The sequence below is a fragment of the Lactuca sativa genome, chromosome 2, assembly GCF_002870075.4.
Source record: "Lactuca sativa cultivar Salinas chromosome 2, Lsat_Salinas_v11, whole genome shotgun sequence".
Lineage (NCBI taxonomy): Eukaryota > Viridiplantae > Streptophyta > Magnoliopsida > Asterales > Asteraceae > Lactuca > Lactuca sativa.
In genome coordinates this window covers 171,147,543-171,163,361 of record NC_056624.2, presented here as the reverse complement: position 1 = coordinate 171,163,361, position 15,819 = coordinate 171,147,543, and the positions used below count along the sequence as shown (strand labels likewise).

At 35.6% G+C, this 15,819-nt stretch overlaps 2 protein-coding genes across 2 annotated transcripts; both read right to left on the bottom strand.

The window, feature by feature from the left end:
• Nucleotides 1-932: 932 nt before the first annotated feature.
• On the bottom strand, nt 933-1,989 carry LOC128132077 (E3 ubiquitin-protein ligase SINA-like 10). Its single transcript, XM_052768120.1, has 2 exons — nt 1,711-1,989; nt 933-1,606 (listed from the first exon to the last, which is right to left on the bottom strand). Exons 1-2 carry the CDS (start codon nt 1,915-1,917, stop codon nt 938-940), a joined length of 876 nt encoding a protein of 291 aa, XP_052624080.1. The 5' UTR covers nt 1,918-1,989; the 3' UTR covers nt 933-937.
• Nucleotides 1,990-3,243: 1,254 nt separating this feature from the next.
• LOC128132423 (uncharacterized) lies at nt 3,244-4,146 on the bottom strand. The gene is made up of 2 exons (XM_052768983.1): nt 3,754-4,146; nt 3,244-3,645 (listed from the first exon to the last, which is right to left on the bottom strand). The coding sequence occupies exons 1-2, from the start codon at nt 4,144-4,146 to the stop codon at nt 3,244-3,246; spliced, it is 795 nt and encodes a 264-aa protein (XP_052624943.1).
• Between the last annotated feature and the right edge of the window lie 11,673 nt (nt 4,147-15,819).

Genomic DNA, 15,819 nt, shown 5'->3' with positions numbered 1-15,819 from the left:
GTCCACCCTTAATATACATACTTTATCTTGGCTCAATTTGAAAATATTTCCGTTAAAATATGTTACCATTGTAGTGTGACCGTTGGATTTTAAAGCTCAATTTGAAAATATGACTGTTAATATATGTTACCGTTGTAGTTTGATCGTTGGATTTTAAATATAATTACAATTTAGCCGTTATCGCATTGCTACTTAAATCCGCATGTGCAAATGAAACACCGAAAAACATATCTTTCCCCAATGACAAAAACGAAAAACATAGCACCAAGCGCTGAGAAAATTTGTGTTCTCGCTCCAACATGGACAATACTAATCAAAGTTGAAGCTACAAGCTTTTTCTACCATGTTAAGTGTTCATTGCATTTCAAGTGTAAGTTTTGTTTTATCTACATTGTGTAAGCTATGCTTCATCACAAAGTAAGATTTATCATATATCTAAGAGTAAATTACTTAAAAATTATATTCTTCATTATTAATACACTATCATATAGTATTGATTATGGTATGTAGACTTCAAGTTTAATGTATATGCTTAAACTTCATATGGTGAATAACTTGATGTTTATTATAACTTTTTTCAAGAAAACAATAAATCTCAGTGCTAGTCACCGGTCTAGCTAGACATGTTGGATAGCCCAATGTTGAAGCTAAATGCATATGCCTGAACATAGACTATTTTGGTAAGGATCGATGTTTAAATATTTATAGTGAGATTAGTATGATATTTTTTTCTTTTGAGTAATTGATATTTCGTTGCAGCCTTCTTTACATATTATATAAGATTTTCATCAACTTTGACAAATCAAAACTAATTACATTTCTTTTGAGTGATGGATTAATTGAACTTAATGAAAAAAGAAAACAGTATAATGAACACCAATAAATTCTAGAAAACAACGACTAAGGTATATATATACTATTATTATACTGTATTCGACTAAAATCCGTTTCCTTTAAAAGACCATGACTCTTTTTGAGCTTTCTTGATGCACACTTGCAGGCCGAATCCCGTTATACGAGATGGGATGGTTAAATAGTTGTTATCAGGAGTATGTTCCTTCCACTTTGTGGAGACTTCGGGTACACACTCCATCGATAAACATGCGTCCATGGATTTCACAGTCAGCCGATACACAAAACCATTCTTAAATGTGTCTGGTCCTACGCAGTCGACATTGAAGACTCTTCCATGTCCTACAACATCATGGTTGACGATGAAGATAACCTTTTCATTCCGTTCCTGAAGAATGACGTGCTTCTGGGTTGTTTCAACACGAAGATTGAAGACGGCATTGTAGACGAATTGAATAGCAGAGTGATGGCGACTGAAATGGTTGTACAGGAGCTTGCAAGAAGCGGCCAAGCCGCAGGAGGAATCAGGACAGAAACATAATGTATGCGGACATATGTTTTCATGCTTGGCTCTCTTGTGGTTCATCAATATCTCTTGGCATCCAAACTTCTTGTTCTTGCACTCTACTCGCAGTGATGCTATCAGCTTTTCCATTCCTCGACAATGCTTAAAGCCCTTTGGAACGCTGCATGAAGGACACTTGTTCTCTGAACGGATTAGGCAAGTATAGCATGATGTATGCCCATCATCACACTACAACAGAAACCAAATTAAATGATATATGCAATGAACAATGTTTCTTCTGATCTTGTTGAATTAGCAGCGCAAGGTTTAGCTAGATTAGATGTTGGAATTACCAGGAAGATCGGCGTACACAACGGATAATGACAGATACTGCAATTTAGCAAGTCTGGATCGGTGGCCACAATCGGAATTGCTTCACCTGCAACCTCCGGTACACCATCTGCCCCTTTGTCTTCCGCCTCAAGTCGTTGAGGATCGGAATTTGAATCGGAATCGGAATCCACCACTTCCAAGGGAACCATATCCACCTCTTGGTTCATCGCAGTAGATCGAGTGGTTCGCCGGTTCCTTCGTGCATGCTGAATCGGCCTTTGAGGCTGCGGCTGCGACGATGACTCGATGAACCGCGGCCGCTTATTAACGACCCCATATGCCCTTGTTATCTCCGCCTCCCATTGGCTGTCAACGATTCGCACCGTTGAAGAAGAAGCATGGCGGCTACTGTTGAGGTTTTGGATTCTGTCGGCCATTGATCTGGATTCTTTCTTTTTGAAATACTAAGATTCAGACACAGAAACACAGTACAGTCGCTGTCGAGAGCAGTGTTTGTTTTTACCAATAAGAATAAAAGATTATTTATACTCAGATTTCTAGGGTTCTGTGTTGGATCCTTTCATCATGTTCGATACTCACTGAGATTCGGGATTTGTTACTATAAATTTCAGGATCCAAATACATAGGCCCAAATTAAATATAACACCAACAGACTATGAATAATGTTTATATGTAGATATCGGATATTTGTAAATTTGTAATTTATTGGATTCTAAAAGAAAGTTAAAAGTTAAAAAGATTGAGTATTATACTACTATAGTCAACCATATGCATTATGCTTGCAGTTTATATACTTCAACTAATTAATGTTTTGATTAGTAGATAATTTGTGTTGGATAACCGATGAATATAAAACAATAATTTGTAGGAATACATAGGTGAGATAATTTGAAAGAAAACTTCATTTAGAAAGCAGATTGAAGTTTTCTTGTAGTGAAGGTATAAACAACGAGTCAATGATAGTGATAGAACAAACATACTCCCTTTTAATTAGAAATTATCATCATCACGTTAGAGTGAGACCACGAAAGTGTCTTTGTTTTTGTAATGAAGTTTTATGTTGGATTTGGATATATATCTATTTTTATCGGTCATGTTTAGAATTTTCAAAAATAATCATAACGTTCATATTTGTTAACGGTCATAAATTTTATGACGACAAAAATTATGTAAAATCACTTTAGGCTGAAGGGTGTAGTGTCATCGAAACCGTACTTCCTCCCCCGCCACGTAAACGCTATGTCATTTTTTACCACTCAAGTGTCGTTTCTTGCCACACATTCTTTATTTTTTATTTTTTTTAACTATTTTAATTTAATAAAACTTTTTTTTTAAAACTATTTTATTTTAATAAAACTTCTATTTTAATAAAAAAACATAATTTATCATTACTTGAAAACTAAAAAAAAAAAAAAAAAAACATTACATTACATTACCAAAAAAAAAAAAAATAGAATACAAAAACCACACACATGACATTTAAATAATCCTGGAAACTTAAAAAAAAAAACAAATAAAATAACTAAAGCAAACTACATAAAGTCCTTCTCCGAGAACTCGTCTTCGGGGTCATCCGGTTGATCCAAATTAAGGTTAATGTTTTGAACCCCGTAAATGTGTTCCTCCAAGTCATTGCGAAGATTGTGAAATGTTTCAGTACAACATATCTCTGCTCTGTTGTTTATATACTCTTCCCCACCAATTTCTATTGGCTGTGTCTTTGGTATGGTTTCTTCCTCGTCAAACGCACATATCGCTCTTCCTTCGTCTTCAATAATCATGTTATGCAATATAAGACATGTATACATGATTTCTTGAAGTTTTTCCTCGCCTAAATAAGCTGCTGGTTTTTTCAATATGAACCACCGTTTCTTCAGAGCTCCAAAAGCACGTTCAACATCCTTCCTAGCTCTTTCTTGAGCTCTCTTGAATTTCTTTCATCTAGAACCATGTGGAGCTGTAAATGATTTAACAAACGCAACATACTCAAGATAGATTCCATCGACCAGATAATAACTATACATATATGGCGTTCCACACACTTGAAAAGAAGAATCTGGTGCGGATCCATCGTATATGTTGTTAAATATTGGTGAACGATTAAGAATGTTGATGTCGTTAATCGAACCAGGAGAACCAGAAAAAGCATGCCAAATCCTCATATCTTGTGATGCAACTGCTTCAAGTATGACTGTTGGGTGACCATGATTACCTTGGGTAAATTGCACATGATATGCTGTAGGGCAATTTTCCCATGCGCAATTGAGACAATCTAAGCTTCCTAGCATTCCAGGAAACCCATGTACACTAGCATGATGAGCTTGCAATTGCAAGATGACATTACGTGTAGGCTTACGTAAATATTTTGGACCACAAAACTGAATCACAGTTTTGCAGAAAAAATGGAGACTATCTCGTGCGATCCTAGCAGACATCCTAAAACTTTCGTCTAACGCATCAGGCGGAATGTCATATGCTAATTGACGAAGTGCGGCCGTATATTTTTGTACGGGAGTGAAACCGGGTGTACCTCTAGCATCGTAGCGTTGTTGGAAAAAACTGCACTCCCTCGTTACATCTTCAACTATACGTACGAATAAACCTTTGAGCATTCTGAAACGCCTACGAAAATAATACCCTTGGTAAGTGACATTCTCTGCAAAATAGTCTTGCACCAAACGTTGGTTGGCTTATTCACGATTTCTGCAAATATATCTTCGTGTTTATCGTTGAGAACTTGCAGCTACGTTGTTACATACAATGTTGTATGTTTGTTCCGCCATTTGAACACACGCAATAGCGATATCAAAAATAGTGAAATTCTTCAGAATATGACATTTTTGAGGGAGTGGTGATTTTTTTTTTTGAGAGAGAAGAGATTGTGTTGTGAAAAAAAGTGAACTTGATATGTATATATAGGAAAGAAAAAGCAAAAGCAAAAGGAAAATAAATAAATACTCAACAACCAACAACCGGCAATCCTTCCCAATTCTCATCAACCAATCACAGAACGCAGCCTTGAAGGATTGCACTGCGGCCAAAGCCGCACAAGACCGCGGTCTGGGGGCGGTGTGCGCGGTCCAGCTGGCGCGAACCACGGCCCAAAACCACAGCCACACTGTGCAACCTTATATTATAATTTTGCAATGGAAAAACTTTTTTAATTTTGTAAAATCAGTTTATTTAAATTTTATTTTATTATAACAACTTGCATATGTTAAAAAAACAGGCTTTTATAATAGACTGTAACCGTTTGGTCCGCCTCTTATTACAAGTTGTAGTCATTTGGTCCACCCAACATAATCTAATTATTATCAATCAACATCAGTATACATCGTCAATGCGGCATTTTTGCTATAAGGATCAAAAGAAGGCAGATGAAAAAAATACAAGGACCAATGTGTCCAACTCAAAAATAAAGTAAGAGAGAAGATGAATTTAGGATTAAATAGAAAGAAACATATGTTATGTGCGAACATCTAAGTCATCTATTCATAATAAATAGGGATGTCAAAAAGTCCCGTGGGACCCCGTTCCCGTGGGGGCCCCGTCCCGTTTGGGGTTGTTTTTTTTTTTTTTTTTTTTTTTTTTTTTTTTTTTTTTTTTAAATCGGGGGCGGGGACAAGGTTAACCCCCGTTTTAATTTCGGGGGCGGGGGCGGGGGTAGGCAATCCCGTCCCGAAATCCCCATGGGGACCCCGTTAATAAACTACACATATATTTACATATATTAATTATATAAATATAATAAACTATAACATGATTTTAAGCTTTCAAAATTTATCAAAAAACATGTTTTTAAGCTGTTAATATAATTTTTTAAAATGCCATAACTTTTTTATTAACATATAAAATTTTGCTATAAATAATTATTTATTACCTAAAAAATAGTTTATTTTAGCCTATATAACAACTTCTTTTAGCCCAAAAAAAATAGCCCAAAATCAATCGGGGGCGAGGGCGGGGGTAATAAACGGGATTCAGGGGCGGGGGCGAGGGTAGGAACATTGAACATTCCGGGGGCGGGGGCGGGGTCGGGGAGACGGGGAAATTTCGGGGGCGGGGGCGGAAGATGCACTCCCCGCCCCGTTTGCCCCCGTTGACATCCCTAATAATAAATCGACATCAATACGAAATGTTAATGCCACGCTAGTGCTATAAGGAGAAAAAGACGGCATACGGAAAAATCTAACCATTATAAACAAGAAAAAAAAATAACCAATCATTTTTCTATTTTTAAAAAATAATCATTTTCTCCGATGCCATTATTCCAGAGTACTGTCACTTTGGAGATTTTTATTTTATTTTAGTTCTTTTATTTAATATTCAAAGCATATTGTTTTTTTCGAATACTACATTTCATAATGTTTAATTTCTCCGTTTTTCAATGAAATATCTAATTTTGACATTAATATTGTATATAGTTCATATTACTATTTTTGTTTAATTTTTTATTAAATTAAGCAAATAATGATTTTTTTTATTCCATAATTGTTCTTAAATTTCGGAGTGTTTTTTTTTTTTTTCGAAAGCTGACATTTTAGTATGGCATTTGGAATGTCATTCCAAAATTAGTAAAAAAATATTTTTTCTTGGTCCGAAATGCCTATTCTGGACAAAGTGGTTATTTTTGTTATTTTTTGGTTATTATCTTCGGATACATATTAAAAAGTCTGTAGATTTCTTAATAATAATAATAATAATAATAATAATAATAATAATAATAATAATAAATATTCACCCATTCAAACTACATATTATACTATCTAAAAAATTGATAATTATAGGAAAAAGGGATCTAGGTAAATAGGTAAATAGGTAATCGACATTGAAATCACTAGACACTATACTTTTAACAAACATTTAATGACATACACTCCTTTTATGACATACAAACGTGTGTTTTCTAAAAAATGTTGTATTTTATAAAAAAGATTTATGACATTTATATTTGTATGTCAAAAACTTAGTGTCACAATAAGTAAATAAACACGGAGTATGTCGTCAAATGTGCGTGTCATTTTTCTTAGTAGTCATCTTATAATTTCCTAGCAAATAAACCACGCGTCCATTTTTTTCTCACAAAATCGACCAACTTGGGATTTTGACCTTAGGCTTCACAAAATCATTCACATGAAGCTTCACTCTTGCAACCATGGGCGGAGATAGCAGGGGCTGTCGGATGCTCTGCCCCCCTCAATCTCCTTTAAAAGTCCAAACTATAGTATACCAATGTATGTATAATTTAAAGTCCACATAAGTTTTGTGTGATAAAAATCCCCAACCAATCTTTATTAAAATTTCAGTTAATATATAGAAAAGTAATAGGGTTACGACTATGAGTAAACTTGGGTCCCACAATTAAGATCTCATAGACTTCAGCACTTCACCCATATTTTAGTTATCGATTTACCTCCATTTACTTTAATTTGTTTAATTTCATTAGTTTCATTACGAGTTCTTTTAACTGTCGATTAACCAATATAGTATATAACTCTTCTATATGTAAGATTTCTTTTACACTATCGTCCAAGACTTTTTTCGGACACAATATAAGCCCCCGTTCTCTTTAAATCCTAGCTCCGCCCTTGCTTGGAACATCAGTGATTGCGATTCCTCGGGCTCACCGTGCCGGTGAATGCGACTCATCACGCTCACCATGCTAACGATTGGGTTTCTACGTTCCCGCTCCAAACCCCCCCCCCCCCTGCTATACACCATCTACTACGACTCCTCATATTTACATGCCCTATGTCCACGGGTGGAACACAAACATTCTGACCAAAGTGGGCTTAACCACAACTTCAAATCATTGTTAACTACTTCATGATTGTTATTAATTTCTACTATTAAAGATTCATGTAATCAAACGCATTTTAGTGGTAGTCGAGTAATTATGTTTGTGATCGATTTATGTTGATAAATATAAGTCTCATTGCAATTTCATACAAATCCTCCGTGGAAGAATCAAGTCTCGTTCTTAAACCCTAACGCCTCGTTTCCGAGTTTAACAAAAGAAAAGAAGAGAAGAGAAAAGAAAGTCGCAAGAGAAAAGAAGAGAAAGGAAAGGAAAAAAAATTCTTTCGTGTTCCCGAGTTGGAGAGAAGTGGAAGAAAATGAATCATTTTGTTCATTCTTTCTAAATCCTCCCAAATCGGAAGGAAAGTTAGAAGGGAAAGTGATCCTCCCATTTCCCTCTATTTCGTTCCACATCCCCTCTTTAATGAAACTCGGGAGCACCAATCTCTTTTATTTTCTTCTCATTTTCACTCATTTCCTTTTCTTTCTCTTGTTAAGTTGAACTCGGGAACGGGTTGTAAAGGTTTGACAGAACAAAAGAGAGGTTTCAAAAGAATTTGATTCCATAACAATGGGACTGGACGTTGGTCTAGATGCGTTAAAGGAGACGATGTGTATAGACAAAATCGTAAAGCCGTTGAAGCAAAATTCGTCAAGAAGGCCGGCGACGCATATATACGCTTCTCTCGCTCTCTCAATTGTTTATGAATCGATCGATGATATATGAAGTTAAGGAAGGACATTGATTGAATTTATCTGTAATTTGATTTCGTCCCTAATTGAATTTATCCCTCGCATAGTGCCCCTCTTTTCCACACTTGCGGCATGCACCACCGGACCTACAAACTCCGGTGTGACCCTTCCCACACTTCCCACAAGTGTGGCTGCTCTGATCTCCTACTCTAGAATCAATGGTCTTGGACCGTTTCGCCACCGGCTACGACTGCACCGGAGCCTGCCTCAGCTCTCGCAACTGCAACTCAATGTCCAACTCCCGCCGCCTGGCGGCCTCTTGCAACTCCAACTAGGTCTCGCACCTCTGCTTAGACACAAACTGTCTGATATCTCTCTTTAGCATACTCAGATATCGGGACATCTAAGCCTGCTCCGAAGCGAATTCAGGGCAAAAAATCGCCCTCTCAGTGAACATCCTGGTGATCTCATTCACTGACTTCGAATCCTGCTTCAGCTCAAGGAATTCCTGAGCTAATCTCTCCATCTCAACCCGCGGAACATAATGAGTGTTGAACATCTCTTTGAACTGATCCCATGAAACCGCAGCCCTCTGCGCATCCGAATATTACCCCGTGGTCAATCTCCACCAATCCTTCGCCCCGAGCCTCAACAGGTTCAAAGCACACCTCACCTTCTGATCAGCAGGGCATGAACACGTGAAGAAACACCCCTCCACATCCGACAACCATCTTATTGATGGGTTTTGGTCATAAGACATCCTATGTGCTCATACAAACCCTAAAGCTCGGATCTAGGTTTCTCTATTGTACATACTTTGAATCCAAGACTTGAACCCTAATTCTAGCATATGGAAATCAGAATTCACATGTAAATAGGTTTAAGAACATACCTTGATTGTTATGTAGCAATAACAATCCAATTCCTCCTTGAATTGACCTTGGAAAGCAGAGAGTCACAAGTGTCACTCCTCTAATGGCTCACAAACACCATAAGCAAGTGGAGAAGGTATAAGGAGAGAGGAGGGAGGTTAGAATTCGTATGTAGGGCTTCTTGGGAAGGGATACACGAATTCATAACCCTAGGGGTGTTTATATAGGTGTAGAGATAGGGTTTCAGTCATTATCCTTATCTAGTTGATTATCCATTAAGCAACCAATAAGATAATCCTTGAATCCTTATCATACTCGAATTCTAAGGCTTTCCAACCTTAAATTCATTCACCATACATATAAGATAATCCTTACCTTATTTTGTAACTATCACATAATTACAATTCAGCCCCTCAAGTTTAATTAATTACATTTGATCACAAAACTAATTCTTAATTAATTATCGACCAATATTAATTAAACAAATATGATTTCTCCTTTAATATATTATTCTTATAACATATTAATAAATCATATTATCCTCTCTCTCTATATATATTTCTCCAATCAAGTTGCTTTGGTGAAGGCAACCCAAAAGGACCATGCACCATCGGGTCAAGTACATACCAAAATAGTTATGGACTTAGACACTAATCCAACAGTCTCCCACTTGGATAAGTCTAATAACTATTCTGCATATGACTTCGGATCCCGATCTGCAATCGTAGCTTTCCAAAGCCGCTGTCAACTCTGATCATATCAAATACGCGTGTCCTTAGATAAGGGATCATATATTCCTCCATTCTAGATATCATATGAGATATGATTTCAAATCATTCTCTTTGTACTACTTCTCGATTTCAGATTTATGACGACTGACTAATTGAACAAATCAAATTAGCCCTAGCCCGGCCGAGCATTTACGTTTGTCATCATTAAACCATCGAGGGGCCCAAAGATATCGCTTTTATCCTACTTTGGATAAAAGGAACGGATAAACTTTGATACAATGCTTGCTTGTACTCACGCACCGAATCACACACAACAATATGTTTTATAACACCAAGTTACTGGTGCGTTTACATATTATCAATGTGCAACCGATTCGCAAGATACAACTCACACATCTCGGTTTCAAGAATATAAGATGTTATCGTCTCACTAATCACTCGTGATACAATCCATGGAGTGATCCAAGTGAGCGTGGGTTTAATCCAATGCTCAAATCACATTCATAAGCACTCATGAACGTTGCAGCAAACATTTGCTTATGTCTAATACTCTTTTAGACAATCCACACACCAATTCACGACAGTCTTCATTCATACCTACTTCCAACATATGAACGACTGTGGCCCGTTTGAATAATTCGATTATTCTTAATAAACTCAATTATTCTGGAAGTCAAAACATGCAAATGTGAAACACAAGAATAATACTAATCCCATATGGCCTCAAACCTTTGAGTATAAATAAAACGCCTTTTATTTATCACCATATTGATTACTCATTATTTGTCGTTTCGGGTAATCAACTTCTTACTTGAATTACAACACTTGTCTCATGCTCCTAGCATGCACACAATGTTTACCTATGGTTCTTACTTTGTGAAATAGATCATATTGAACACATTTCCAATCCTTCTCATTTCACAACTCCAAATCCGTTTTTCATAAGTTAAAGAATATCAAATTCTTGCTACTTATAGAATATGCTAGATTCTAACATTTTATGCAATGATTTCTTTTGTAATGTCACTGCACCAAAGTCACAAAGACTATTGCCAATGATATTACAAAGTCTTCTATCGGAGATTGTTACAAGACAATTCTATAGATGTGATGTCTCTCACTCAAAGTACTTTCTTTGAACATCCTTTTGCATAGAAGTTTCTAATCTAGTCATAGATTTCTCAATATTCAATTCCCAATATGGACACACTTCCATATGTTCCATATGACAACTCATTCTTAATAGAATCTTATCTATTCATAATGATGTCGATATGGTCCATCCAATATGGAAACATTTCCATATTTTCCAATACTATACTTCCAACTACTCACAAGCGACCAATCCTCGTCGAACTTGGATTGTCCTTTGATAGTTGTTTAATTATTTTAGTCAAAACCAATTCTAGTCCCTTTTCCCTCTAAATGCGCTCGACATTTGGAAAATTTTAGAATGGTCAAACATTAAAGCATTTGCAATCGATCCTATACCCGAAGCATATGGGACACGACGCATAATGTTTTATTTGCTATGTTCTCAAAATTCGAATTGTGAAGAGGGATGCCGTAATCATAATCGAAATTTTAAGAACACACTATGTACCTTTGACTAAATTTATTAACATTTCTCAACCTAATCCTTTAGATTTGAAATGAAGCATAATATTCTCTCCCTTAATTATAGCAAAACAATTCTTCAACTATTGCGACTTTGCAAAGTATGACTCTTGTTTTCTATAATTAATATTGCTAACCTTGCAATACTTTCCTTAATAATCATACAATCATAACTTTTATGCTCCCACTATCTTGATGATTATTATAAAACATAACACTTATGCTCCCACTAGCTTCGACATGTATTCATAAACATCTTAGCTTTCAGAAAGACAATACCTATTGAATTTCTTAAGTCCGTGTTTCTAATACATAGTGCTTTGATAATCTTTTATCAAGGTTTCTTGAACTTATACACATTTTCCTTCGATAGTCCATATGTGTGTCTAAACAATTAAGACTAATTGCCAAACCTCACAATTCAAATTATGGAAAGGGATGCCGTAACCATAATTGAATTCGAGAATGCAATTTTACAATCACTATCTTCTTAAAATCTTTCTTAGTGAAAGCATTTCCTCACAATCATTTTCATGAAGGAGGAAATCTTATGACACTTAGATTTTAAACGGTGTAAATGTTCCTATCCATGTGAATTTGTCAAAACCAACGTTTACGACAAATTCAAACTCATATGGATCGAACTTTCTTAATCTTGATTTCTTGCCTCATGGTAGCACAGCTGCCCATCACGTCTTCCAAGTAGTTAAGCATCTCACCCTTTCTTATCAATGTACCTTTCATTGATTAAGGTGCCTTGCCTTTTATGCATTCAAGATGAGAACCCATAGAACTCATATGCATAATTAACTCAATTGGAACAGCACATAATCAAAATAATGTCAACACGATAGGTTGTAAACCTCAACTCGTGTGCTAGTGATGATTGATAAGGTTTATTTGATTTGTTCTTGAAACCTTTCAAGACCATTAAGACTCCCACTGACTCCTTGACATATATGATTCTCTTGTCAAAACATTTCTTGACAAACAAATATTCAAGAGTTAGTGTAGCTTTTATCAAAACTCTTCATAAATTGGTCCTAGTTGGTCTTTGTCTTATCCAAGACATCACAACTTTCCACATTTGATGAATGTTTCAAACCTTCTTAAGACTTTTCACTCAATGTCACAATCTTAACTTTAAGACTTGTTATTGGAACGAAGTATGATTGACTTATTGATTTAACCATTTCTTCAATTCTTGATTCCTCTTCTAAGACATACAATTGTACTAAGACTCACTTAGAGGATCAATTGAGATATGGTTCTTAATCATTAAGACCTATCATAAAGCATAAAAGGTACTCTCCCATCTTCTTAGAATGGAGAAACTTTTATCTTTCTGCCTATATGATTCTTCTTATTCGTTCTACCATTGATCTAAACCCTTTAATCAATTTAGAATTGCACTTAATCTTGTAAGTATAATCATATTTACTAAGCCTTTTAGTAAATCATGACGAATATCTTTGTTACTCTTATGGTGAACTTGATCAACACACAACTTTGTGTACTCGATTTCCTAGTCCTTCACTTGACACTTTGTCAATGAATTTGTCTAATTTCCAAATATGAAATTTCTCATTCATCGTGCAACCAAGTTGCATGATTCCAAATTTCTGTCCAATTGAAACTTTGGGCGATGAGAAACTCTCCCTATTTGGTAAATTCTTGACATTTCCATAAATAACATAACTAAGAATCATATCCATTCGTTGTAGAAATATTCGAACATCAATTTTCATAACGATTTCATTGTAAGGAAATAAACAAATAAATAAATAAGTCAAACAAAATTTATTTTATTTATAAAAGCAGCGGAAAAATTTGTCCTTACAATGCAAAATTCATTGAAAACTATGTACAAAAGAAAATTTCTAACAACTCTATCATAACTATCTAAGATCAAAATCTAATCTTCAAGTCCATGCGATCAAGATCCATTCCTTGTGATTAGATTCATCTTGCTCTTTCACCAAGCTTCCTTTCTTTTCACCGATCCTGTAAAACATTCAAATGCAATCTTATTACATTATGTATTAAGAATTAATGAATAGGAACTTAATGGAGTTAGATAGTGGATTTTACCTGAAGCGCAGCCATACTCTTTGACTCTCCCAGCTTCTGGACTCTTCAGGCTTTTTGGGCAGACTTGTATCCAACGCCCTTTCTTTTGGCAGCAAACGCAGGTCGGTTCTCCTAGAACGTCCTCGGAAGTATGGTCGGTTGACTCTCCCAACAAATACACTCCATTGCTTTGCCAAATCATTTCTGATTCAGCAGCAATGAGCATGTAAGTTAGGTCAATGAGGTTGTCGTCATGATTCATCATATAATACTTTCTTTTGAACTCATTATATGATTCAGGAAGTGACTGCAAAACCCAATTCACAGCCAACTCATTCGGGAATGACACACCCAACATTTTCAACCTATCAATGTGTGATTTCATTCCTAGAACGTGGGCACACACGGGTTTACCATCTTCATGTTTCATTTCCAACAGGGCTTTAGTGATATTGAACCTTTCAATTCTTCGATCTTGTGGGTTGGGGAGAACAATAGGAGGAGGAGGAGGAAGTGAAGCATGATTTCTTGTTCCTCGATCGAATCGTGGAATACCATCTTCATGTGGAATGCTTGTTCCACGGGATTTGGGAAGACCATAGTTGTCGAACTTTGACATCTACAAAACGGGAGAAAAACGAATTCAAGTTAGTTGATAGATTGAGTCCTTAGTAAATCACCCAAATGAGATACTAAGGCTAGGACCCAACACAATATTCTACAACTCGGGAGAGGGATGCCGTAACCCAAATTGCAGAACATTTGAAGGTAAGTGAATGACGATTCACTAATTTCCACCATGAAAAACGAAAAAGAAATTTAAGTTTTAAATCTATGAAAACTCCTAGATCCTTTGAGATACATTGAACTTTCAATGGCATGTTTATATCTCGATATGCCCCTCTTGTTTGTGACTGGGATGCCGAGGATCACAAAGCGGGTGTGAATAACCATGCAAACTACATGGTGCCCTCACATGTTACAGTCACCTATTCGATGTGCCGGTAAACCACACACGCTCCACCGAACTATGACAAACATTGAGTCACCCTTTGCTACCTTTGCTTAGACCCATTTAGTGTGCCGGTTAACCACACACGCTCCACTAACGTCTTCGCAAGGGCACAAAGTGTAATTTCATGGAATTGCATCAATTCACTTTTGCCTAAGTAACTAAGATTGGGAATTTTATAAAACATTTAGTTACTTGATAATTCATTATACTTATAATGGAAGGTTTCGTCCTATCCTACCCGTTCGGCTAACGACCCTCCACTAGTCAAGAGTGCGGTGGGTAAGAGTGGATACCCATTCAATCGCCATTTTATAGGCAATTTCCTTAAACACCCCTTATAGACCAGCTTCGTGAATGAGGCCTACTAACGGTAAAACTGACTTTTAGTTATACATATATAATGTTAGACTTTTAATGTTATATAGTATAGGGTGTATTTTACACTTTTAAAATATTAGGTGGTTCAATTTAACAATTATACTTTTAATTTACTTAAATTGTAAACCTAAACTTTTATGGATTTATTAAACCTCTTTAATTAAACACCTTAATTAGTTAATAAAACCATAAGGGTGTGATTTGAACATTTTCAAAATTACTTAGATGTTTTAGAATTTAACATTCCTAATTAAACTTTTAATCAACTTTTAAATTCCAAAACTTGAGGGCAAGTTTTGAAACATTTCAAACCATAAGGGTTTAGAATTTAAATATGCATCAAAATTAAACTATTTAAATCAAAATTTAAATTCCAAAACTTGAGGGCAAGTTTTGAAACCTTTTTCAAAACATTAAGGTTTCAACTATTTAAATTTCAAAACAACAAAACTTTTGGGGTTCAAATTTAAACTATAAAACCTAAAGGGCCAAATATGAAACTTTTCACAACAACAAGGATCAAATAACAAATAATTCAAATTAACATTTAATCACATAATTATCCATATTTGATGATCTCTTGCAAAATAATTTATCAATTTACTTAAAATAATTAATCAATTATCTTATAAGGAAACAATTATCCTATTAATTGATAAATATCTTCAATTAGATTAAAAATATAGTCAAATATATCATATAATCGGATTAATATTAATCTAACATGATAAGGTAATTATCCATAAGCAAAAACAGCAAGAAATCCCGAAGTACCCTCCTTCTGACGAGTTGACTCGTCGAGTCAGCCTTGGACTCGTCGAGTCACCTTGGACTCGGCGAGTTCAGCCATGGACTCGGCGAGTCCAGCCTCCAGAATGCAAAAAATCGAATTTTTCAGTTACAACAAGCATCAATACAATAGAAACCAATCAA